The sequence below is a fragment of the Peromyscus californicus genome, unplaced genomic scaffold (assembly GCF_007827085.1).
Source record: "Peromyscus californicus insignis strain IS unplaced genomic scaffold, ASM782708v3 Scaffold_17__1_contigs__length_78620276, whole genome shotgun sequence".
Lineage (NCBI taxonomy): Eukaryota > Metazoa > Chordata > Mammalia > Rodentia > Cricetidae > Peromyscus > Peromyscus californicus.
In genome coordinates, this window is record NW_026294469.1 from 72,562,300 (window position 1) to 72,586,343 (window position 24,044).

The following is a 24,044-nucleotide window of genomic DNA, read 5'->3' on the forward strand; positions in this document are numbered from 1 at the left end:
TCACTGGGTGGGCGAGATGAGCGTGTACTGTCCCCCCCAAACTCCTGGGAGAGAGGAGATGCGCTCTCCCTCTCTCCTCTTTTCAGTGAAATATAACACACATTCGGATCGCAGAGCTTTCAGACAGTCTCAACTGATAGACAGACACATCGAGCTGCTTTCCTGCCTCACTTTTTACTCCTCCTCCTCTCGCCAACGTCACCCTGACAATTACAAATAGGTCTCACACAAACCATACCTGTCAATCTTTTTAATTGCTTTGTTTTCTTTTATTTTTTTTTCGGAGCTAAACAATATGACACAGAAAAGAAATCTTAATACAGCATAACATAAAAGATTGCACGTTGCAGGAAGACATTTAGGGGGCTGTGTTGTAATGCACTGGCTGATCTCGGGCGGAACCCATGAGTCCTAAGTCTAGTTAGGCAGACATCAGTTCCTGCAGATTCTTAAACCTGTTAGTTCCCCTCCCCCGCGTGTACATGAATACACACGCGCCCACGTGGATCTGAACCACTCTTGGGTGAAGCACGTCCTACATTTGAGGGAAAAAAATACCTGTTTCACTTCTGCACCCTTAGTCTGGGGTTTAGATTTGGTTAGTGAAGGACTGTGGCTTTTGGCTTTTGTATTTCTGCAATTCACAGGTTAAGTGGAGAACAGCAGTTATTTTTAAATTAAAATGCACACCTAAAATGTAAACTTAAAATGGACTTAGCTCATCATAAAATGTCCGGAAATATTTAATGTGGCCCCTATATAAAAAAAGGTGAATTATTTGGTCAATTATTTGGTCAATGGACACAATTAGCTTAAAAATTGGCACGATAGAAAGACAGATCTTTCTAGGTGAGTGAGAAAACGAAGTCTTCATAGATCATTACCAAGTCTGCAATTCCACTAAACCCCTCCGCGGCCCCACCTAGAACTTTAAAATGCTCCTGCGCTTTGGGAATTCGGCCATGTAGTACTCTGTATGTGTGTTCTCTCCCAATGGGAAAGCTGTAACAGTGTTGTGGAGCTACTTAAAACATCCATGGAAAAACACGAAATCTAGGCCAAGATAAATAAAATGGCTTAGTTCGTGCAAGTTGCACGGGACAGACTGAGAGAGCAAAGGCGCGAGCGACATGCTCGGAGCACCGGAGGCCTAGGCCGGGGATGCACGGTGCACTAAGCGCCCTCGGCTAGCAGGAAGGTGCTGGTGCGCGTGCACCAGCAGCCGGGTTCCCCGCCCGGCCCAGGCCCGGGACCCGGCCGTGCCCTGCCGCCCCGGCCGCGCTCGGGGTTGATTCGTACCACCTTGCAAGGAAGTGAACGCTTCGCACGGGAAGGGGAGGCGCCTGCGCCGGCCGCCGGGCGCCGTGCCGCTCGGGGACGTTTAGGCTACGGCGGCGGCGATCGCCAGGGCGCTGGCCCTCTAGCTTGGCGCCCCCCGCCCCCGGTGGAGGAATCAAATCCTGTCGCAGAGCGTGGGGAGGGTGGGGATATCCGGGGCCTCTCCCGCGCCCGGAGGAAAGGGGAGGGCGGAGGAGATCCTAGGCCAGTGTGAGCCGAGCGGATTCAAACCAAAACAAAAAGATTAAAGGAGCTGTGGCTGCGTCTGCAGCGGGGCCGGGCAGGGATCCTGGGGTGGCGCGCCCGGGTTCCGCCGGGGCTGCGGGGCCGGAGGGCGGGGGCGGGAGCGGGAGCCAGGCGGTGAGGGGAGGGCGGGAGCCTAGGGGAGGGCGCGGGCCGGAGGAGGGGCGGGCCCGCCCGCGCGGAGCCGAGCGGAGCCAAGCGGCCGGGGCTGGGCGCGACCCGGGCCAGCGTAGGCGCAGGAGCGGGCGGAGCCGATCGCGGGCTATGCTGAGGCTGACGGCCGCCGGGGCCCGAGCCATCGTGGACATGTCGTACGCCCGTCACTTCCTGGACTTCCAGGGCTCCGCCATCCCCCGAGCCATGCAGAAGCTGGTGGTGACCCGGCTGAGCCCTAACTTCCACGAGGCCGTCACCCTGCGCCGGGACTGCCCAGTGCCGCTCCCCGGGGACGGAGACCTCCTCGTCCGGAACCGGTGAGCCCGGCGCGCGACCCCGTCCCGGTCCCTGTCCCGCGCAGCCTGGCTCCCGGCTGTCCCGGGTCGCCCGCCTGCCCACACTGCGGCGCGCGCTTGGGCGCACAGCCTGACTTTGCAAGATCCCGGGAAGTTGAACCCGCCGCCATCTGGCGAATGCGAATGTAATGTGACTTGCTGGTGTGAATACCCGATGCCACCAAACGTCCTCTTATCTGGGGGTTATTTTAATTTGGGATTCCTCCCTCCCCCAGCCGTCCCTCCTCCCCCTCCCGCTCCCTAAATAAAAACGACGGGACCCAGAAAGGGAGGCTCCCCACCCGGCCCACCCGCGCGCACCCACGGTTCCTGCGTTGCTATAATTTTTAGTGGAGCATCAACAGCCTGGAAACACACTGCGACGTTTAGGTAAACGTGCTTTGGAGGAAGGGGGCACTTCTTCGGTTTGCTTTTTTTTTTTCCTGTCCCCTCCATCTCATATTGGCGGAGCCTGTCCTTGGGTGTGTTGGTGTGCACCTAGTCTGCGCGTTGTCAATGCCATTTGACTGTGCTCTGTCCCTTGAGTGCAAAGCGGGGGCGTGCACCAGCAAGCTGGGCCGACGTTGGGCGGGGGCATGGCTGCATTTACCCGAATGCCTTGCAGACATTCGGTTGCACACTGGTTGTTGCCAGACCTGACCGTTCTACCTGATGCTTCCCACCTTAATGATTTTCCACATCACTAATCTTTAGTAAGTGGCGAAGCAGAAGTGTAAGACTTCACCGGGCTCAGTCCAGACCATACCACACTGAGGTCGGCTGAGTGCGTCCTCTCACTGCCGGACTGGCAGGAAGGGGTTCCCCTCTGTGCCCTTTCACCTGCTGGGCTCCATTCGAAGGTCCCAGCATGATGTGTTGGAAGCTAGATAAAATTACGGACGGGAGGAGTTCTGATTTTATCCAAGCTGTAAACTCTGTACCAGAAAGTATTTTTTTTTTTTTTGTCCCCTTTCGGAAGGTCTGAATGACGAAACTTACCTACCCAAGTAACTGGGTGCAAAGATTGTTAGTTCAACCAGTCCAGTTTAAAGATTCCTGTCAACTTTCCAAACAAGACTGTAGGAATGAAGAATGCTGATTGTGAAACTTTTGGAAACCTGTTGGAACCTTAGCGTTTGAGTGTGCGTGGGATTGTGCGTGGGTGGAGAGTGCTTTAAAGGGTGGTGCGTGGATGTCCTTAACATGCTTGCTGTGGCTGCTCATGGCGCAGAGGAGTGCTTCATTGTGTGATGAAATGCTGAGTCTGTGGAGGATAAAAATTTGAGCCCTGCCAACCTAAAAAAGGCCTTGGGCTTGTGTTCACATAGAACATCCAGAGTACACCAGTGATTTGTTCGAAGTGGAGGTGAGAATAGACTGAAAACCTTTCCAAGCAAACTTCGTGGGAGATAAAAAAAAAAGTTCCACGGCGGGCTTTCATTTTCTTTTATTGTTGTGATTTATATAGTGTTGACTGTAAACACTAATAAACACACACAACTGCTTACATAAAATCCCTCGTTGAAACAGGTGTGAAATGTGGAGGGGGTGCCACAAGGGGACAGGCTGAGAGGAGGTGTGAAGTGAGAGAAGCCCGGGGAACATCGAGGTGGGACTCCCGAGGAGGCTGGCTACTCTGCTTGGCTGGTCTGGGGGCCTCTCACCCTGGAGTTTATTTAAGTCTCAGAGATCTTCCCCACCGCTCTCCCCCAACGTTTATTCGATCTAGCTGGCTCCCTTTCCGCTTCTCCAAATCTCCCTGCAGCACTCCTGGATGGCCAGGGTCATCTTGGTTGGTCTGGAATTGGGTGTTCCTTCGGGTCGCAGTAGAATAGACTTCCATTTTGGAAAATTCAGCTGTTGGTGTTTTAAAATCCACAGCTCTGTTTTGCTTCCATGTCTGCCAAGAAACCCTTTGATACAAGTGCTTTATATGAGCAACTTGACTTCTAACTTCTACCTTGAATCCACAACTGGGGGCAAAATGAAGTCAGTTTGTGAGTTGGAAGCAGGCGGAATCTTTGCCTCCCTGGACGACGCTGTTCTGTAACAAAGTCTACCAACTCAACTGAAGGCAGATCTTTTATTCTTATGAATACTGTCAGTGTTCTTCCCGGTTTCATTTTATTTTGAGGAGCAGAGTTTAATAATTAACCGCAAGTTAGTTCATTTGAATCCAGGGCCAATAGCCTCCTAAGTAGTGCTAATTGCACGGCATTTTTATTCGGAGGCTCCTCATTTTTAGCATAACAAAATCTCCCCTGGAATAGGTGGACTGAGCCCAAATTCATTTGTTTGGAAGGATGTTTGGAGCTTTTAACTGTGCTCAGTCCTCTGACTTTTTCTTCCAGTGAACTATTTCCACACCTCATTCCAGTTAGCAAAACACATTCTTCCATTCACAAGAAGGGCAGGCAGCACATGCAAGCTGGATGTGGGTTTAGGAGAGTGAAGTTTACACCTAAGGAAAAGTGTGTGGAGGGGGTGCACAGAACCCCGCTCTGGAATCAGTAATTGATGTCCCTTTACCAGCCTCACGCATCCACAGGACAACTCCGGTTCTCCCCTCGCTCAGCCCTCGGAAAAGGAAAAGAGACCCATACTGATGGTCAAGTCCTTTTTTTGTGTGCTATTTTTGTATTTTTTTGTGAGAATGACAGATTTTTTTTGTTAGTTTCCAAATATTCCTAACGATTTTCTGCTCAAGTGTAAGATAATGCAAAGAGTTTGTAGAAATGGCGGTGAGTAGTGGGGGAGGGGGTGGTGTGATAAACGGTTTGTTGCTCACGGGAGGGTAAAATATTTCTGCTCACTCTCCAAGCTGAGATTTTCCACGCCTCCCCTTAACTTTTCCTTCTTCTCCTTCTGTTTTTTGTTGGTTTGTTTTCCAAGGAAAGTCTGGTTTGGACGACGTTGTCTCCCAGTTTTCAAGGCTTTTCCTGTGATCCAAGTTTTCCTGTTTGGTGTTTGTTCAAAGGAAAGCCCCCCCCCCCCCATCCTGTCGCTTCTACAATAAATGTACTAGGCACTCACCACTTTCTAGTATAAATAACCAAGTGGCTTTAGGAGGGTATATATTTGGGAAACGCCTGCTGTGGTCCCATTAAATTTTCGTGGGGTGCCTGGACTTCGGTTTTCACTCCTCTCCGGTTGCCGGGGTCCTGCAGTCATTACTGGCACACAATTTCAATTGAAGGAGACAGGGAAGGTCTCCAAGTGCGCCAGCGCATCTTTCCTGATTTTTGTTTTTGTTTTTGTTTTTTTCCTGTGGCTTGCCTTCCTTTCTTCCTTCCTTGACCCGGTGGTCCCTCTTTCCCTTTGAGCCCGCTGCCCTTGAACTTGTTTCTTGAGGAAGGGAAAGCTTGCACAGCTTCTAATAAAGCCCAGGTGAGGACCAAGGTGCATCGAGGGCAGTGGCGGGGTCTCCACCACCGCGGACTGGACTGACACAGTGCCAGAACTAGGTACCAGGTAGAGACAGGGATCCCGGCGCCATGGACCAAGAGACGTTGGAGAGAGCACGGGGACCAGAAGACAGGCTGTAGGCAACCTCTCCGACGATGAAGAGAGGTTGAGAGTGGTGGGAAACGGAGGTGCATGCGGTCAAGGTCACGAGCTGGCGAGTTTTTGCTCTGCGTATCTTCCTTGGGACTCAGGAAGAGCATGTTCGTGGTGCCCGGAAACCGGGCAGTCAGCTGCGTCTTGCTCTGGGACTTGAGGTGGTGGGGATGGAAAGGCCGCCGTTCCCAGCAGTGACCGCCCTGAAGCACCCCAGAGCGGTGCACCGCTTTCTGGGAAGGGTGCCTCAGGGCAGATGCCAGCGGGAAGAGATTCTGGGGCCTGCGGGTCAGCGCCATCTCACCAGTGCCTGCTAGTGCATGCTGATGGGCACAGTGACCGCTGGCTGGGGTGTTTCCAGCCCAAGCCTCTACTGGCCATCAGCAACCAGTCCAGCTCCAGCTGAGCCACACTGTCACCCCTCCAAACTTGGCCTCAGCTGCCCGCTCCGTCAGTGTGCCCTGCGAGGTCTCCACCTCTTCCAGGGAAAAGGCAAATTGCCTGGGGCAGGAGGGACTTTGCATCTCCGTCCTGCGGATCCTACCCACCCCACCCACTGGGCCGCAGCACTGGCTGCCCCCAGCTTTCCTAGGAGCCATAGTCAGGGCTCCCTGGAGGGGAGTGGGAAGGGTTAACTTCGAATGGAGGATGGACTGGCAATTGGTCCCTGTTCCCCTGCCCTAAGATCACTTCCACCCTGGCGGCCTTCTCTCCTGGAGTTGGCTTTTCCAATGAATGAAGGGCAGTGAAACCCCCATCCTGGCTCTAGTGGGCTGGCCCTGGGAGGTCCAGAATCAAGATCTAAGGAGCTAGCTAGCCCTTTCCAGAAAGGTCAGAGCTGGAGAACTGTGTAAAGTTAAAGGGAAATCGATCCGAAGCTGAGCCAACCCCTTTTCCGAAAAGTAGAATATTGGCATTTCGGTATGGAAACTGATTTTCCCCACTTTTCATTACTGGGCTTTATCTGTGAGTACAGAAAGCAGAATTTACAGAGTTACTGAAGTCATGGTAAGCTGACTTCTGAGAGCTACTTGGCAGAAGAAACTGTTTCCGGCTTTCTTATTGAGATCTTTCTTTGTGGTAGAATACTTGTGAGGAACCGTTTGGAAGTCCAGGGCATTGCCTATGATAATAATGAAAGTGTGCCCCTACCCAGGACAGTTTAGGTTCATAAATTAAAAGTGAATACTTTTCATTTCTCTCCTACCATCTTTTCACTTTCTTACGGGAGGAAATGGCAATTTTGGGGTCCTTCTGTGCTAGAGTTCCCTCTTGACATTCTTAGAAGATGGAGATATTTTTGTTATGAGGTATACTGGGGTACAAAGAAAAGCTGGTAAAATACCGGCCTCACAGTTAACGTGAGCCTGGATACCAAAATGAAAGCAGTCATCTGCTATTAATCAGGCTGGGTCTCTGCTTCTTGTTGAGGAAAATACAGTGAGGGCTGGCTCCCCTTTTCATCTGCAAAGGCTGTAAAATGCCGAATGCTGCATAAAAATCGTTCTCCCCAGTTTTTGTTCAATTAATCAAAATGAGTATGTTCATGCTGGGCATAGTTACATCAGAGAGAAAATTTGCTTCGGTGTTTCAAACAGCCGGGGCAGTAACATGTCACATGGATGACCTTGCGTGTCCATCAATCTTTAATAATATCATTGTCATTATTATGATTATCTGAAGTGTTAAATTGTTGCCAGAATCGATACAAGTGTGTTTCTTCGGGTGTATTTTATCCCACTGCTGTTTTTAACATCTCTGTTAAGAGACCAATTAATTTCCAACTCAGAGCTCCAGTGAACTTTGTGTATGTTGAGGGCTTCCTGTCTTTTTTTTTTTTTTTTTTTTCCTCCTTATTTCGCCTTTTGAAAGAGGACAGAAGCAAGCGGCACAGGAAATGCAAATACATCACTTGCTGATTAAAGTAATATGAAATTATCCTTAAACTGTAGAAGAATAAAATCCGCCCAAACTCGAGTTAATACATGTTTGAATTCTTTTTTTCAGCTAAGCAGCAGGAATTATTCTCCCGAATTCTGTCAAGTCCCATAGTCTAGGAGCTCTTTCATACTCACTGGGATTAGAAAGGCCTTTTCCCTCTAAGCAGAATATGAAGGTCTTTAACAAAAAAGAATCTTGATACATCTGTTTGTTTTCTTCTAGATTCGTTGGTGTTAACGCGTCTGACATCAACTATTCTGCTGGCCGCTATGACCCATCCGTGAAGCCCCCCTTTGACATAGGTTTTGAAGGGATTGGTGAGGTGGTGGCCTTAGGCCTCTCTGCTAGCGCTAGGTACACAGTGGGCCAGGCTGTGGCTTATGTGGCTCCCGGTTCCTTTGCTGAGTATACAGTGGTGCCTGCTCACATTGCCACTCCCGTGCCTTCAGTGAAACCCGAGTATCTCACTCTGCTGGTTAGTGGCACCACTGCATACATCAGCCTTCAAGAGCTCGGAGAGCTGTCAGAAGGGAAGAAAGTTTTGGTTACCGCAGCCGCTGGGGGGACAGGCCAGTTTGCTGTGCAGCTTTCCAAGATAGCCAAATGCCATGTCATTGGAACCTGCTCATCGGATGGAAAGTTAGCTTTTCTGAAATCCATTGGGTGTGATCGCCCCATCAACTACAAAACAGAGCCTGTGGAGACAGTTCTGAAGCAGGAGTACCCTGAAGGTGTCGATGTAGTCTACGAGTCTGTTGGGGGAGCCATGTTTGACCTGGCGGTGGATGCCTTAGCCACCAAAGGGCGTCTGATGGTAATTGGGTTTATCTCTGGCTACCAAAGCCCTTCAGGTCTTTCACCAGTAAAAGCAGGAGCTCTGCCGGCCAAGCTCCTGAGGAAGTCTGCCAGTCTCCGGGGGTTCTTTCTGAACCACTATTTATCCAAGTACCAGGCCGCCATGGAACACTTGCTGGAGCTGTACACTCGTGGGGAACTGGTCTGTGAGGTGGACCTGGGACACCTGGCTCCAGAGGGGAGGTTCATCGGCCTGGACTCTATATTCCGGGCTGTTGACTATATGTACACTGGGAAAAATATTGGGAAACTTGTGGTGGAATTACCTCACAGTGTCAACAGTAAGCTATGACATCAATGACAAAGCAAAGGAATGTTCCATGCCTTAGGATGAACATAGTATTTCTTAAACAAAAGTGTAGTGCTAATGAGTTCTGCTCCCCACTTTCCTTGGGGGTGAAAATAACATGCCTCAATAAAAGTTCTCTCTATAGCTAAGAGGTAAAATGTTTACATTCGATTCTTTAGTCATGGACGGTCTCATTCCAGATTTTATTGTTCCAGGGAAGTAGATTAATTCCTGATGCGGGACCTGATCGAGTCAGTATGTCCCCGGCTTGATGAGTTTTTTAAATCAGTCTTCAAATAGCTCACCAAGTCTCCTTTGCTTTGGAAGCGGCTGCTCTTGTGTTAATAAGTACTTCACAGGTGAGCAAGTAATTCGGGTCAGCCTGGTATTCTTACAGTCCATATGCTTAGCGAGGAGCCCCAACTATCTAAATAGACATTTGGGAGAGAATTCTCCAAATTTAATCCTGTTAAGTGATTCAGCAAACAGATATGTCTTAATGACGCAGCTGCTATTTGGTGACTTGAATTCACATCCTGGTAAGATTCTCTGTGAAGAAAATGTTCCTGTTCCAAGAAGAAATTACTCTTAGAAACAGAGTGGGTTTTGGAAAAGAAAGCTATGGTTTAGGGAGACTTTGTGAAAAAATTACTGTGTACAGAGGAAGAAGAAAATTCTGTGCTACCTCCTCAGGAGAGGCTCAGGTAATACAGTAACAGGGATCACAGAAGGGGGCTCACTCTAGCAGGTGAAAGGTTAAAAACAGCTCACTTCCTGTCCCCAAACACGGTAAGCACCCAGGTCTTCTAAAATCATAACCGTTTGCTTCTCCTCAAAGGCTTGACGCAGAAGGCTTGGTCTCTGGTGGGGGAACGGCAGTCAGGTACCCTGTGTTCCCGTTTTGCTTCTCAGTGTGGAGAGAAAGGAGCTACCTGCTCTAGGCTATGTACTGGTGCAGTCCTGTCCATCAACCTACATGCTGCTTCTCTTCAAACTGCCCTTCACCTTTGGTGTCCAAAGGCTGCCTGCCACTTTTGTCATGGAATCAAAACCCCACAGTGCCTTTCTAACCGAAGGTGAAGCCTGTCTGATTATTTTTCAGTCTTGGGTTTCAGTACATCAAACGTGCTCAATGAATGGGAATGTAATTAAGAGTGCTTTGTGAAAGTTGGGGGCCAGATTTAATTCTTCCCTTGCATCTGAGAAGCAGAGAGACCCTGTTTCCGAGTAGCTGTTAGTATCTATTTTACAAGATTTACTCATTTCCAGGTACCTAATGTAGCTGCTAGCATGCATGCACAACAATACAATTTATATGGTAAATGGAACCAAATAATGGCTTCACTGAATGTTATGGCCGCACTGAAGGGAAATGTCACGGTAAATAGCTGCCGAGTTATGGATCATGCCGGAGTGTCAGAACCGCACTAAAGACAAATAGCACTAGAGGCTATTGCCACTGTGACGCTTTTGAGTTATGAAGAAGGGTATCAGCCTGACGCGAGGCTCTTTGTGTCCTCGTCATAGCGAAGAAGGGCTGCTGGTGCAGGGAACTAGAAAGGCTTATCCAGTGTGGTGCCTAGTTATTCATCTGTCCCTTTCAGACCTAGCCACTGTAGCAGGAGAGACTTGGCCGGCTCTTCCGTATACAAACATAACAAACGGAGGGCGGGCAGGTTTTATGAATGTTAGTATGCTCAGGAAATGACTGGTAATGGAAAAATGTTGTAATAAAATAATCTAATCAAAGACTATTATTAAATTTAACGTAGTATATGTCTGAAAGGCTCAGTTGCTTCCTATGCAGATAGATGTGTGAAATCTCAGTGATAATGCACTCTCCCTCTGAAAAGGCTGGAGGACTGAGGACATTACCAACTAAATTGCCTCTTCTAAACTGAAGTGAGTCCCGGTTTCCTTCATTTTAATGGGAGGGTAATAAAGATGAAAGACCAACATTTTATCTGATGGATCCCTTAAGCTATGGAATAAAAATGTATTATGTTTTGAGGGAATATACTAAATTCAGCTATGTAAAAGTAAAATTCAAACACCCAGGTTTAAAATAAAACAACATTAAAAAAAAGAAGAAGAAGAAACATGTCTTTCCGTCCCCAAACAGAGAAACTATGGTACATGCTGTTTTCATTTATTCTTAGAAAACAAGCATGAATGATTCTGCTCATTCCAATAATCCCAAAAATACATTTAAAAGTTTTTTTTAATTCTTTTGAAAAATGATTTTTAAATGTAGGGTTCTAATGGAATATTAGTTTGGTCCCCTCGAGTTGTTGTCCAGGTCCAGTCACTAACGGGAGGTGAGATGGTGTAAGGGTCCACACTCTGCCGTGGTCCACATCACAAAAAGTGCATTCCTAATTCAGGGCCATTGTCAGCTTGCCCTAGGGAAGACTTGGGGGCAGAGCAGTGATGTGGGATAAATCAATCCTCAGTTCTTGGTGTAAGGCCATTGACCCAGCCGGGAAAAAGGCATTGCCTCCTGAGAAAGACACCTCTAGGATTCCTTAGTCAGGAGTTCTAAAAAGTCAACTGCTACCCCTTCTAACCTGTTTTGAATGCACAAAAGCACAGACAATATAATTTCTGGTCCTTTTCACAATGACTGCAGATGCTGATTGATTTCAGCACTAAACAACAACAACAAAAAAAAAACCCTAGGAACTGGTTTGCAAAGAGAGATCGGTTCTATGTGTTGTTATGGTTTAACTGCACCAGAATGGAGTTTATCAGGAATGGAATGGAGCCTCTGTAGATGGTCATTAGTATTTCCTTCGGTGTTTATCTAATGCAAGTGTGTGAGAAGTAGCTGCAGCTTATTAAAGTGAAACCCTATGCTGTGTGTAGAGGAGTGCCGCAGCTAATGAGGCTAGAATGTCCCAGCACCACGAAAACCTTCTTTTTGTGTCCCCGCCGCCACAAGATGCTGGAAACTTGACAGATGATATTATTTAAGACACTGCCTGCCTTAGGGACTTGCTTCTTGGCTTCCTGTTTTGGGCTTTTATTTGGGTAACATTTATAATGTCCACCTGACTTGTACCTGTAATATTTTAACCCCTTGTGGAACTTACAGGCTGCATACATTTACCAGTGAAGGTTCCCTTTAAAATGAGGCTTTGTGCAAAGGAACAACATGCTTTTCTTGATGATTTTACCACATGTTCACATGGGGTAAATACCATATTTCAGATCCTGTGAACTCAGACCAGCAACGTTCAGCTTTCAGAATAAATTTGATAAGACCTAGGACTGTCCACTTGGAATGCTAATTTCCTGAGCTCTACAAATTTTATGGGACCACTCACATGCAAAATGGCCTGATTTGATGAATGTATACTTACTCATCTATAATTCCCATACTCTTAAAAATATTGTACTTATAATATTCATTTAAAATGCATATGCAAACTATTGATTTTTCGGTTGGGGTTTTTTGTTTGAGGACTTTTTGTTCTGTTTTGGTTTTTATTTGGACAGCTTCTGTAACCAGTTCTCCCACAGTAGCCTAGAATCCAGTATTTAAGACCACAGCACAGAAGCTATAGGTCAGAGATCAATTGTCAATAGCCCAACACTGCTGTGAACCTGAAATTCTGTGTTCTCAAGCCTTTTCACACCACACTATTTCAACTCAGAAGGAGGAATGTTCACTGTGAGAACCTTACTACTGTTACCTTGAGCAATCTAGGAGAGGTTGATCCCACCCCTGCCCCCTAAAAATACCATAATACACAACACAAAATAATGTCTTACCGGTGTATGTCAGTTCAAGAAGTTCATGTAGCAAAGAGCTGATATGAAAAAAAAAAGTCAAGTAAGGTGCATATTTTGATTATGTAAACCTGGAGCTTCTGTTTAATTCTTCACTGTGACCTAGCAGCCAGTGAGGCATGCCCGGCGTAAGTACCAGGCAGTGTTTATTTGGATATGCTGGCTTTACCCTTTGTAGGCTGTCCCTTCTGTTTGGTCCCCCATCCCAGGAGGTATGGATGAACTGAGGAAACATATCCTGGGTCCCACAAGCAGTAGGGTAAGTGCTGTACAGAGGACAGTTTGGGGGAAAACCAATATGTTCTTCATGTGTGCTGAGAAGCCCTGAGCCAGAAGTCTGGAGATCTGAATAGCCCCCCAAAGGAAGTGCTTCCCTCAAAGTATCTTTCTGCCAACACAAAATTAAAATAATAATTAGAACATACCCTGCTGCTGGGTGGCAGCATCCAGTCCAAAAGACAGATCTGTGCTAAGGGCTCTCAGAAGAGAGTCTGGTGACATTGCCTGCTGACGTGGTGCCCACCCTGTAAGCACACACAGCAGTCGGGGTCAGAGTGAGCGCTCTCAGCAGTTCCTTTGGTCACTGGAAGGTGAAGAAATATAGAAGTGATCCAGGATGTCTCACTCACTGAAAGCACGTGACCCAGGACCCTCTATGCCAACCCCCACGTTCCTTGCAGGCTCACAGGTGCCACTTCCAGCAGAAACACAGATCTGGAAAGTGTGTCTTCCTCTGGCTTTTATAAATAAGACCAAATGTTACTTGGTGACACTAGAGTTTGAAGAATAATCTAGCTCTACCCACTTCATAAATGTCCAGCTGGGCCTAGAAGGAATGGGCACTTTGTCCAGCCAACATCACAGTGTCCACCGGACTCGGAAGATAGAACTCAGATGGATCACCACCCAGACTGTCAGGAGAGTTCTGCACAGACCCCTTTGCCATCGGCCAGGGTCCTTCAGTGTATAACTGACAGGTTATACCACGGCTGGATTTTGTGAAGAACTTATACATGAATGGGACTATGGCAAACCCAGGGAAAGTATCACATTTAGACTTTGGTAGAGTTGGGGCGCTATCAATTTGGTTTATCATCTAAACATCATTCTAGGGTTGAAGAAGTAGCTCAGTGAGCCAAGGACCTGCCTTGCAAGCATGAAGACCCGAGTTTGCTCTCCAGAGCATTTGTAAGAAGTCACACATGCTGGTGCACGGTTGTAACCCTAGCGCTGGGGAGGCGGACGTTGGAGGGTCTCGGGGACTAGCTGACCAAATAGCCGGCCTAATCAGTAACCCAGGGCCCACTAAGAGACCCTGTCTCAGAACACAAGGTGGAGGTCTCTTGAGGACTGAAATCTGAGGTTGGCCTCTGGCCTCCACAGGCATAGACACACATATACACACACAGAGGCACTCACATGTACACACACGTACCTTCCAAATCACACACAACTTAAAAATAATAAGTATCACACACTTTCGTTTTTAATCACTAAAAGAAGGTCTCCTGCCAACGTGTCCTTAAATACCAATATTGCCAGATATAAACTGTATACTATTTACTGGACAGAATGAATTTGATGCTCACTTTTGCCCATCAGAAACATCATAACTGGACACCAGAATATTTGCTGTTGTAGCATAAGATCTAAAATTTGAATTTTCTATTCTAACTGAAATCCAATTTTTCACCTTACAAGTTCAGCCCATGAGGGGGGGCACATCCCCTCACTGGGTAGCAGCAGTTGTGAAGTGAGGTAGTGAAGAGAGGAGACCCCAGTGCGTACAGGCTTCCTGCTAGGCTGTGGCGAGAACCTCACACAGATCATAAGTAAGTCTAAGTGGGGGATGGCTGTTCCGAAGCACATGACATTGAACATTCATGTCTTTCCTCATCATTCCTGTCTTTCTTCCCTCAAACTCATGCATAACAAGCGTAAACTTTCAACTTTACCCGAGCAAATCCTTTCCCAGCAGAAGCAGTTTCTTTTTACCATTGAAAAGCCACTTCCCGAGAACAGCAACAATGTCAGCAGCAATCACGTTTGTTGGAAGCCTCATTGCTCACCAGGGGATGGGAGCAGTGGTGTTCCCTCTACATGTGGCTGGAATTTACATTTGGAAATTGAATTGTCTCCTTGAGGGCTTTTATTCAATGCAAGTTTTGGGGAATTACTTACACCCCAGTACATCAGTGTATATGGAATGAAGCTGAGTTGAAGGGGCCCCCTCATCACTTCAGCTGTTAAAAACAAAACAAAACCAAGTCTTCATTGTCCAGAAGTCAAAATTAAAGAATCATTTAATATTCATCATATCAAGATTGACATATCTTTAGGCATCTGGGGACTTACATGTTTTACATATTTGAATACTATCTTCACAATGGTATAGATGCTGATGTGTCAACCCCACATCCACCTTAAAAACGGGATGGTTAGAACACACACTTTATGACGGCTCATGTCATCCCTACCTGACTTGAGACAGTCATCAGACTAAGGCCAAACCTGTTTTTCTCCAGAGTGGCGTTTTTTCTCATGTTGAAATATGCACACATGTCACCCGCTAAAATGATAGTCCAGACTCAGTAGTACAGGGTGGACATAGGAACTTGCGTCTCCCACAGAGACACCGACACCGCCGGTCTGGGAACCAAACTGTGACTATTGAAGTGCTCAGTTACAGTCTGCAGAGACCTCCATCCCACAACTACAACCATGAAAGCGGTTGCCCTCTACTATTACATTTCCAACTTCCTCAAAGGAGCATCCCCTCGGAAACTCACCTGTGAACCCAGATTCAGTCCGATCCTCACAGTACTCTGACAGCTTTTCCATACAGTCTACAAGGGACACAGTCCTGGGACCTCCATCCATAGTTGTCCTGTTCTTAAAGTTGAATCCATTGTCACAGCTAAGCCCTCTATCCCCTGACCTGGGACCACCAGTTATACTTCAGTCCTTACACAGTAGCACCAAATAAAAATGCCAGCAGCCCCCTGCACATTCTGTGGAGCATAGTATTTTACGAGCTGATGCAAGGACACCAGGTCTCTGACACCTTCAGATCCGATCTTTTGGAACATGCACCATAACAACCCACATAGCCTTTATTTAAATAGAATTATTGTCTCTGAAGAGGCTGTGGCCTTTTAAGGGAAAAGCTACAATACACGCACGTGCTTGTGAATATGTCACTGTAATAGTCACAGTAGAACTCTGTTGAGGACAAGTGTAAGGACGGGAAGCCGCCAAAGTCATAGGTGAAATCTAAATTTGGGGATTTGAGGGAGCCCTGGAACAAGCCAAGAGGCAGGAGCAAGTGGAACTGGGCAGAGCCCTCAGTGGCCCTGGTACCTGTCCATCCTCACAGGGCTTGTGACTGTGGTTAGAGTAGCTATTCACTTGGAAACAATGGCCGGCTGTATCTCTTTCTCCTTCTCTGCTCTCCCACTACCCACAGAAGAAGACAGAGCCGGGTGGTACAGGGTATATATGACCAGAAGAGTCAGAAGGAGGCCGGCAGGAGAAAGCTCAATCATGCTTATGTGTCCAGTTCAGCTTGGAGGCAGGGACAAGAGATGGTTACTGGAGGTAACCATTGATAAATTCAGAGAAGGAGGGTAGAGAGGAAGATCCAGGGTAGGAGTGAACGGAAGTAGGCAGCTTTTGAAAGACTGAGGAGGAAAAAGGCTGTGTGTGTGTGTGTGTGTGTGTGTGTGTGTGTGTGTGTGTGTGTGTGTACAGGCATATGCAGATATGCCTGTGTGAATGCACAAGAATGTACATGTAGAAGTCAGAGAATACTTCAGTTCCTCAATTTTTTTCTTTTCATTCTTTTTACGATCTCTCACTGTTGAAACACCCTCAATAGGTCAGCGTGGCTGGCCAGGGAGCTCAGGGATCTGCCCTTTCAGCCTTTCCAGCATCAGGGTCATAAGCCCATGGCCTTTCATGTTTTAATGTGGGTCCTTAGTCCCCTGTGCTTACACCTTAGAACCGAGCCGCCTCCCCTGCCCCGGCAGTGCCTTCCTTAGTGGTCAACACTTCAGGGACTTTGCAGAATCTTACTTGGGACATAAGAAATGCTGGGGTCTCTGCTGCTGGTGGGACTTTACCTGGGTTGGCTGTACCAGCAAGCTTTACAAAGAGGTGGCTTTCACGGAGCAAACAGGTTAGGGTGACAGGGAGGCAGCTTCGGCCCTTACCTGCCTATTTATGTTCCCAGCCTTCTTACTTAAGAATAGGCTGTCACTCTCGTGTCTGAGTTCCATGCAGCCTTCCTTCCTACCACACTTCAGCTCCTAGAATAGCACTCCGACACCTGTATGTCCACACTCTATCTCCTGAAGACCACAGACCTCTAGAACGTGAGACGAGTCTCGCTGCCCCTTTTCTCCACACACTTCAGTAGGTGTGGCACCCGAGGCATGCATCCAGCCATGATGTGTTTTTCACATAAGATGCAAGCAGCACCCCCCACCCCACCCCCCCATCCATCCACCTCCAGCAGTGCCTTCCATCACAGGACCGCAGAGCAGACACCAGCCTCTCAGTGTTTGGTTGGAAACGATACCTGAGAGAGCCTCTCAGCACTGTTGAGTCCCACAGCACAGCTTCAGGCAAACTGCAGGGCCTCCTTGCCTGGGACTGTCCATCTGGAAAACCAAGTGAAGACACCTGAGCACCCAGGGCTCTATAGAAGATGCTCTGCAGTTCAAGAGGGTCCACCTATTGGTGAAATAAATAAAAATGTTCCTTTTAATGACTTTCCTCAGTGTTCTCTCAACATCTGTCCAAAGTGCTAATTTAGAACTACTCCAAATGCATCCTCCAGATAAACGCCAGATTTCCAAAGTCTCAAGGTTACCTAACATCTAAGGATTGGAGTTTGGAAGTCGATGGGCAGTTCTGACCTCCACATGTCAGGAAAATGGGCATGTCCAACCTTTGGAGTCTGTGACATGATGTTATTGTCTACAAAATTCACCACACGAAAAAGTCACTAAAAAGTTTGCAAGAATAAAAATTAGCTCACAGTGTTCTAAGTAAGTTTACAATTCTGTGCTGAGTCATGTTCATAGCTATCCTTGGCTACACGCAGCTTTTGGGCTCCTGATTGGACAAGGCACAGATGGTCCTGAGGAGAGCCTGGCATTATCAATGCCTGGGCCCAGTACAGAAATGGTTTTCCTTCTTTCAGTAAGAAATTTCTCAGGATTCTGTTCTGTTCATCATGCTCTGCTCAGCTGAGGGGATCCTGCTCCAACCATGCAAGGAAAGTCTCCAGAGACACAGTGCTGTGGAAAGTACTTCTGTATATATGTGTATGTGTGTGTGGAGTATGTGTTTGTGGTGTGTATGTGTGTGTACATGCACATGAACACTTGTGTGTATATATATATGTGTGTTGTGTAGTGTGGTATGTAGGTATAGTATATGTGGTGTTTAGTGTGTGTGTAGTATGTGTGGTGTGTGTTCTGAGGGACATGAGTTCAAATCTCATCTCTTTCATTGTTCCATATGGTACTACCATCTTGAAAAAAATTCTAAAGAACACAGCTTTTTTCTCAGCTTTATCTTGTTCATTTGTCGTCTATGAAGGGAAAAGGACAGCGACTCTGAGCCACAGGTACAGTGCCACGAAGTGTGTGACACATATCCTGGAGATGTCTCAAAATTGATAGCAGAAGGGTTCTTTCTCTTTTCCCTGGGAACACCAGCTACAGAGGAGGATGGAGAGGCCTGAAGGCACAAGCTAGCAGCTCTCCATGTCAGAACACCAGGCCAAGGCCAGGCCGTGGGCTTGGCAGGGATTCAGCTTAGGAAAATGGAGGCATAAGAAGTTTTCACAATCCATTCTTCCAGGTGCCGTCCCCCTCAAAGTGGGGAGGTTGAATTATCTTATTACGGGAAATATACAAAGTGTCATTTTATTATCAGGGAAAAAAAGCAGGCATTGGATGAAGGTTTAACCATGAAGATGCAGCTTGTCGCTGCCACTGCCGCTTCCGGGAGCTCAGCAAGGGTCAGGCCTCGCCGTCTTTAATGAAACAAACAGGACTTGGTTCTTGTCACTAGGACAAGTGGAAGGGACTTGTTCCTCACCGTCCTGGAGACCTGGAGAAGTGTCCCCTGGATGGTGCAGGTCCTTGCTTCCGTGGTTATCTCCCTGACAGTATTTCTATTCAGTGCCTACTTCTTACGCATTGGTGTTAAACACACGGGGTAAAAGGTGTCGCTTCTTCACGGCTGTGACCAGAGAATCACACTATTCTAGATCGAAGCAGGATGTCAGAAATGAGATAACAGAGAAATCAAAGACCAGAAAAGCGTGGCAGCACTCCCACGGCACACAGCACGCTGCTGTCACAGGCCTGCGAGAGGCCACCTCCCGGGGAACACTCACTGTGGCCTAAAGCACTTCGAAGTTCCCTTCTTTACAGATGATACATGACACTACATTTTAATACAACTTTTTAGTCTAGGATTCAACCAATTGTGCTCCTGGCAGAGGTTTGTGTTCATATTTCGGGGAGAGTCTCTCCTTTGGAAAGTCATGATTAACAAAAAAGAACCTTTGGTAAGGCTTGCTACTGTCTCGTAAAAGGAAATCAGTTATGTTTCACTAAACTATATCAGTCCTGTTTTCCCTGAAGGGGACATGGGATCCCAGAGGACATGCTATGAGCCATGCAACCAGGGACATCTGCCGCACCAGCCATCCTCATCTCCCCCGGGCCTGTGTGGAGACAGATGGACAACCCGCCCCAACTGGGGACCCAGAGTCAGGGTCAAACAGGCACTGGTATCACAACTGAGCCTTAGTGCAGAGTCTCTCTCTCTCTCTCTCTCTCTCTCTCTCTCTCTCTTCCCCAGGGCCAATTACCCATAGGGCATCCATGAAAACCACCTGTGAATTTGAGAAAGGGAAACTCTGGGTACCAGCGACTCCCAGGCAGCACCAAGGGGCAGGAAAGCGTTCCCTCCTCTCTCACCTACCCCATCACTCCACCAACCCAAAGTCCAGAAGGATGGGAGGAGTTTTTCCACCTCCAACAACAAACTGACTGGGAGATGGAGCCGTGGTCAGCTCTGCGAGATGTGATGTTTAATACTGTCCTCTTGCTGCTGTTACTGAGCCCAGGCCTTGGCACTGCATTGGGAGTGGAAAGGGACAGGAATGAGACTGAGGGTGGGCCTCAAGGTCACCTCCAAACAGGAAGAATCCCATGTTCTCCTGTAATTTCGTGCACTCGGCTGTCATGGACAAGAGCCTTTTCAAGCCTCCTCCATTTCAGTGTGCAGATAAGAGGGCCAACCCAGGCCTCAGACTCCGGGCCTGGGCTCTTTGTTAGGACAACAATGACAACCTTCCCCATGGCCAGGAACAGTGTGAAAGGGCTAGTATCTTAGTTAGGGTGTCTATCTGTGACCAAACACCATGGCCAAAAGGCAAGTTAGGGAGGAAAGGGTTTATTTGACTTACACTTCCACATTTCTGTTTACTACTGAAGGAAATCAGGACAGGAACTCAAACAAGGCAGGAACCTGGAGGCAGGAGCTGATGCAGAGGCCACGGAGGGGTGCTGCTTACTGGCTTGCTTCCCATGGCTTGCTCTGCCTGCTTTCTTGTAGAACCCAGGACCACCAACCCAGGGATGGCACCACCCACCAAGGGCTGGGTCCTCCCCCCATCAATCAACAATTAAGAAAATGCCTTACAGCTGGATCTCATGGAGGCATTTCCTCAGCTGAGACTCCTTCCTCTCTGATGCGTCTAGCTTGTACCAAGTTGATACAACCAGCCAGTACAGCTAGGTCATCAGGCTTCAGCCTCTGAAGTATTCTGTCTCTGGAAACTGGTGTCAATCCTAAGGTCTATGAAAGCAGGGCGTGTGTGTGTGTGTGTGTGTGTGTGTGTGTGTGTGTGTGTGTGTGTTATGCAACTATGTGTGTGCATGTGGAGGTAAATGAGGATGGAGCGTGGCACGCTCCACTTTATTTATTCCCTTGAGACTGGGTCTCTCAGTGAACCTGTAGCTAGACCACCACAAAGCAAACCCCAGAAATGCTCCTGTTTCTGCACCCCACCCCCGACAAAAGCAACAGGAGTACAGGTACACATGGCCATGCCCACCTTTTCAAGCGTTTGTTGGGGATTTGAACTAAGATCCTCATACTTGCTCAGTGAGCACTCTTTTCCACAGAATTTCCCCAGCCAGGGCACATTTTCTCAGGCACCTCAGAGGCAGCACCCCATATCTGTGGCAGCTGGATTGGTATCCAGTTAAAACTAGATGCAAGCCTTCCTGGCAGAGGCGTATTCCTGGATTATGCTCAGAAAGGGTGGGTGTGTGGATGCAGGTGCTGCTGACAGGCAGTGTTGCTGGGCCTGGTGGGGGTAGCCGTAAGGAGGAGAAGAGCGAGCACCCAGCTCCCGGCAGCGGTGATGTGCCATGGCTGACAGGGACAGGCTTTATTATGTGATGAGTGGGGCCAGCCCCAGCATCTCGTCATTCTAACTTGTGTAAGTCAGCAAGCTTAATTGCTCCTTGTCCTCCCCAAGCTGACTTGCCACCAACAATCTCATTACCACACACATATGTTTATCTCACATTTCCCGGACCCTGGTGTGGAGGATGCAATGGGGGTGGGGGGGGGTGACGTCGTGTTAACCAACGGCACTGTTTGTGCTCTTCCTCTTCCCCTTCTCCAGTCTTGAGCCTCAGGAGCCCTGGAAACAGGAACGGTACCCAAGGTTGGGCCCTGGCTGAACAGGAAGAAGCCACAAGCTCTAGGCTCCAGGATGAACAGTGGCCTGAGCAAGAGGCACTCTGGCGGACCCACATCACAGGATAGTGGGGTCACGTGTCCACCACAGAATTCCTGGTGTCCATCCTTCCAGGTCTGTCTGAGACACTTGGTCATGGTCCCTTTTGCCACAACCTCAGCCTTCATGAGGAAAGTTGTGATTCGTACTCGGGCACAAATACTCAGCTGCCCTGAGAGAGGGAAAGGTGTGGTGCTGGGGTGGGAGATATTTAACAAGCCCCACTGTGCTTGAGGCCATGTGCAAAATGCTTGTTATACTTTCTTCCTTCAGACTCCAAACAGAGTGTTCAATCCATCAGTGTCCATTGAGAACATTAATGTGAAGGCTGGGGTGATACCTCAGTCTGGAGGTGCTCGACACACAAGTATTAGGAGCTGGTTTGATCCCCAGAACCTGTACAGAACCAGCATGTGGCATGTGCTTATAATTTCAGGTGCTCAGGAGGCAGAGACAGGAGGATTCCTGAGGCTTGCAGGCAAACACACACACACACACACACACACACACACACACACACACACACACACACACATACACACACACAGGAATACTAATATGAGCCACATTTAATAATACGATTAAATTTTTGTAGTAGACAATTAAAATGTTGAAATTAATTTTTCTAATTTTTTTTTTTAAAGACAGGGTTTCTTTGTGTAGCCCTGGCTGTCCTGGAGCTAGCTTTGTAGACCAGACTGGCCTCAAACTCACAGAGATCACCCTGCCTCTGCCTCCCAAGTGCTGGGATTAAAGGCATGGACCACCACTGCCTGGCTCTAATATTTTTCATATATTCCTATATATCAAAAATATTATCTTTCAACTTGTAATAGAGGCCTAGAAGTACTGGAAAACAACCACTTTAAATCAATAATATCAAACGCATTTCACATACAGTAAGGCAGGGCCTTATATCCAACAGTCTTGTACAGGAACTTCTTTGATTCACATCAATGTCTAAGAGGCAGGGATTATTATCATTGTCACTCCCATTTGGCAGACAGAGAAACTGAGGCACAGATCACTAAAGAAAACATGTCTGATACACCAAGTGGGTAAGATGGGCATCAGGGTCTACAGATTAGCCATTAGGTCTGAGGCCCCTGAAGGGTTGTGTGATATTTTGTTTGTGTTCTGACAAATAAAGCTTGTCTGGAGATCAGAGGGCAGAGCCAGCCACTAGATAACCATAGAAGCTGGGTGGTAGTGGCTCACACCTTTAATCCTAGTGCTTGAGAGGTGGAGACAGGAAATGATAAAGTGAAGTGGAGACAGGATCTCGGCCTTTTTGGTCTGAGGATCCAGAGAGGTAAGAAGTCACTGGTGACTGCTCCCCTGCTTCTCTGATCTTTCAGGTTATTACTTTGATATCTGACTCCTGGTTTTTATTGATAAAACTAATTAGATTTATATTTCATTGAAGACCTAGGGTAGAAAAGTGAATAAGGAGCATCTTCAGTCCATTCACTGGGGAAACCAAGGTCCAGAGAAGTCAAGTATATTCTCTAGTGTCACACAAACATGGCCTTTAAATCACATCTGTCTGACTGAGGAAGTGGGGGTGGGGAGTGGAAGATCTTCCAGTAGAGGGTTGGATGGTTTCTGGCAGTAGGGGAGTGGGTATAATTGACCTGAACTTTGTGCATCCCATGATGCACAGGAAACTCGTAACTGGGGGAACGGGCTCACAGAGGTCCCCACGGAGAGCCACACCTGCTCTGCTGGAACAGGCACGCAGCAGGAAGAAGTCTGAACAGTTTGCGGACAGACAGCAGGGCATCACCTGTAGACAGTTCAGGAATCTGTAGGCAATGGCTGCCCCCTTGCCCTTCAGGACATCTGCTCCCAGCCGATTGCCCATCACAGGGCTGCACCAGGAGAAGATCCACAAGCCACAAAAGCCACAGCGGCGTTGGAATTAGCCCTCGGGGAGAGAAGCGGTGGTCTGGTAGATGTAGACAGAGAGGAAGAACCCAGATGTGGTCTGGGAGAAGCTTCAGAAGCCCCCCACCTCTGGGTTGGGGGCATGTCCCACTAGGAGACCCACCTGGGCAGAGCTGCGTCCAGGGTCCCAGACTTGGGACCCCCCTCTTCCAGTGAGGAACTGAAGCAGCCGGCCCTTCTCACCTTCTCATTCCAAGTTTCCCTCCCTTCTCCTCTGCTTTATAAAGAGAGTCACAGCAGGAAGCACTCAATGCATCCCTATGCTAAGCGATCTACAGATTGGATTCAGACTGTTAAAACATTCTCTAACCCTAGGACTTCAGGTATTAACTATTCTTTTCACGTGGAGGAGAAACTATAAGTACACTTTCTGTTTATTGATTTTAAAAAAGTGTGTGAGATAGTGGTTGGATTTTCTACACAAAGACCATTTACCTTCTTTTGGTTGCACAACTCTCTTGGCATATTATTTATTACAAAGGAAAGTCATGCTGATAAGAAAATAGTGTCACTTAAAAATTAGGTGGTTCCCAATCAACTCATGACAGTAATTGCTGTAATGTCCTCTTTGATTTAGATATAGTAATATCAATGTAATTGCCACTGGGAAAAATTATAATGGCTGTTAATGATAACGAACACATAAATGGCAGTGAACAGGAACATGTATTTTACATCAGATTCAGCTGCAGAGCAATGGGAAGAAGCCCAGCGGTTTTCAAAGACCTGGCGCCAATCCCTCAAGGAGCTAAGC

The 24,044-nt window shown here is 47.7% G+C and overlaps 1 protein-coding gene and 1 long non-coding RNA gene across 2 annotated transcripts; one reads left to right on the plus strand and one right to left on the minus strand.

Annotated features, from left to right (window-relative positions):
* The first annotated feature begins 1,728 nt into the window (after positions 1-1,728).
* On the plus strand, positions 1,729-8,866 carry Ptgr3 (prostaglandin reductase 3). The gene is made up of 2 exons (XM_052742696.1): positions 1,729-2,054; positions 7,794-8,866. The coding sequence occupies exons 1-2, from the start codon at positions 1,846-1,848 to the stop codon at positions 8,716-8,718; spliced, it is 1,134 nt and encodes a 377-aa protein (XP_052598656.1). The 5' UTR covers positions 1,729-1,845; the 3' UTR covers positions 8,719-8,866.
* Positions 8,628-22,707, minus strand: LOC128113035 (uncharacterized). The gene is made up of 2 exons (XR_008219317.1): positions 15,297-22,707; positions 8,628-13,090 (listed from the first exon to the last, which is right to left on the minus strand). It is a non-coding gene; the product is annotated as an uncharacterized LOC128113035 (long non-coding RNA).
* Between the last annotated feature and the right edge of the window lie 1,337 nt (positions 22,708-24,044).

What these genes read in the sequence shown, in the direction of transcription:
- Ptgr3 (XM_052742696.1), top strand. Translation starts at nt 1,846, where the DNA reads ATGCTGAGGCTGACGGCCGCCGGGGCCCGAGCCATCGTGGACATGTCG. An exon ending in GACCTCCTCGTCCGGAACCG is followed by an intron (nt 2,055 to 7,793) that starts GTGAGCCCGGCG and finishes GTTTTCTTCTAG; the next exon opens with ATTCGTTGGTGTTAACGCGT.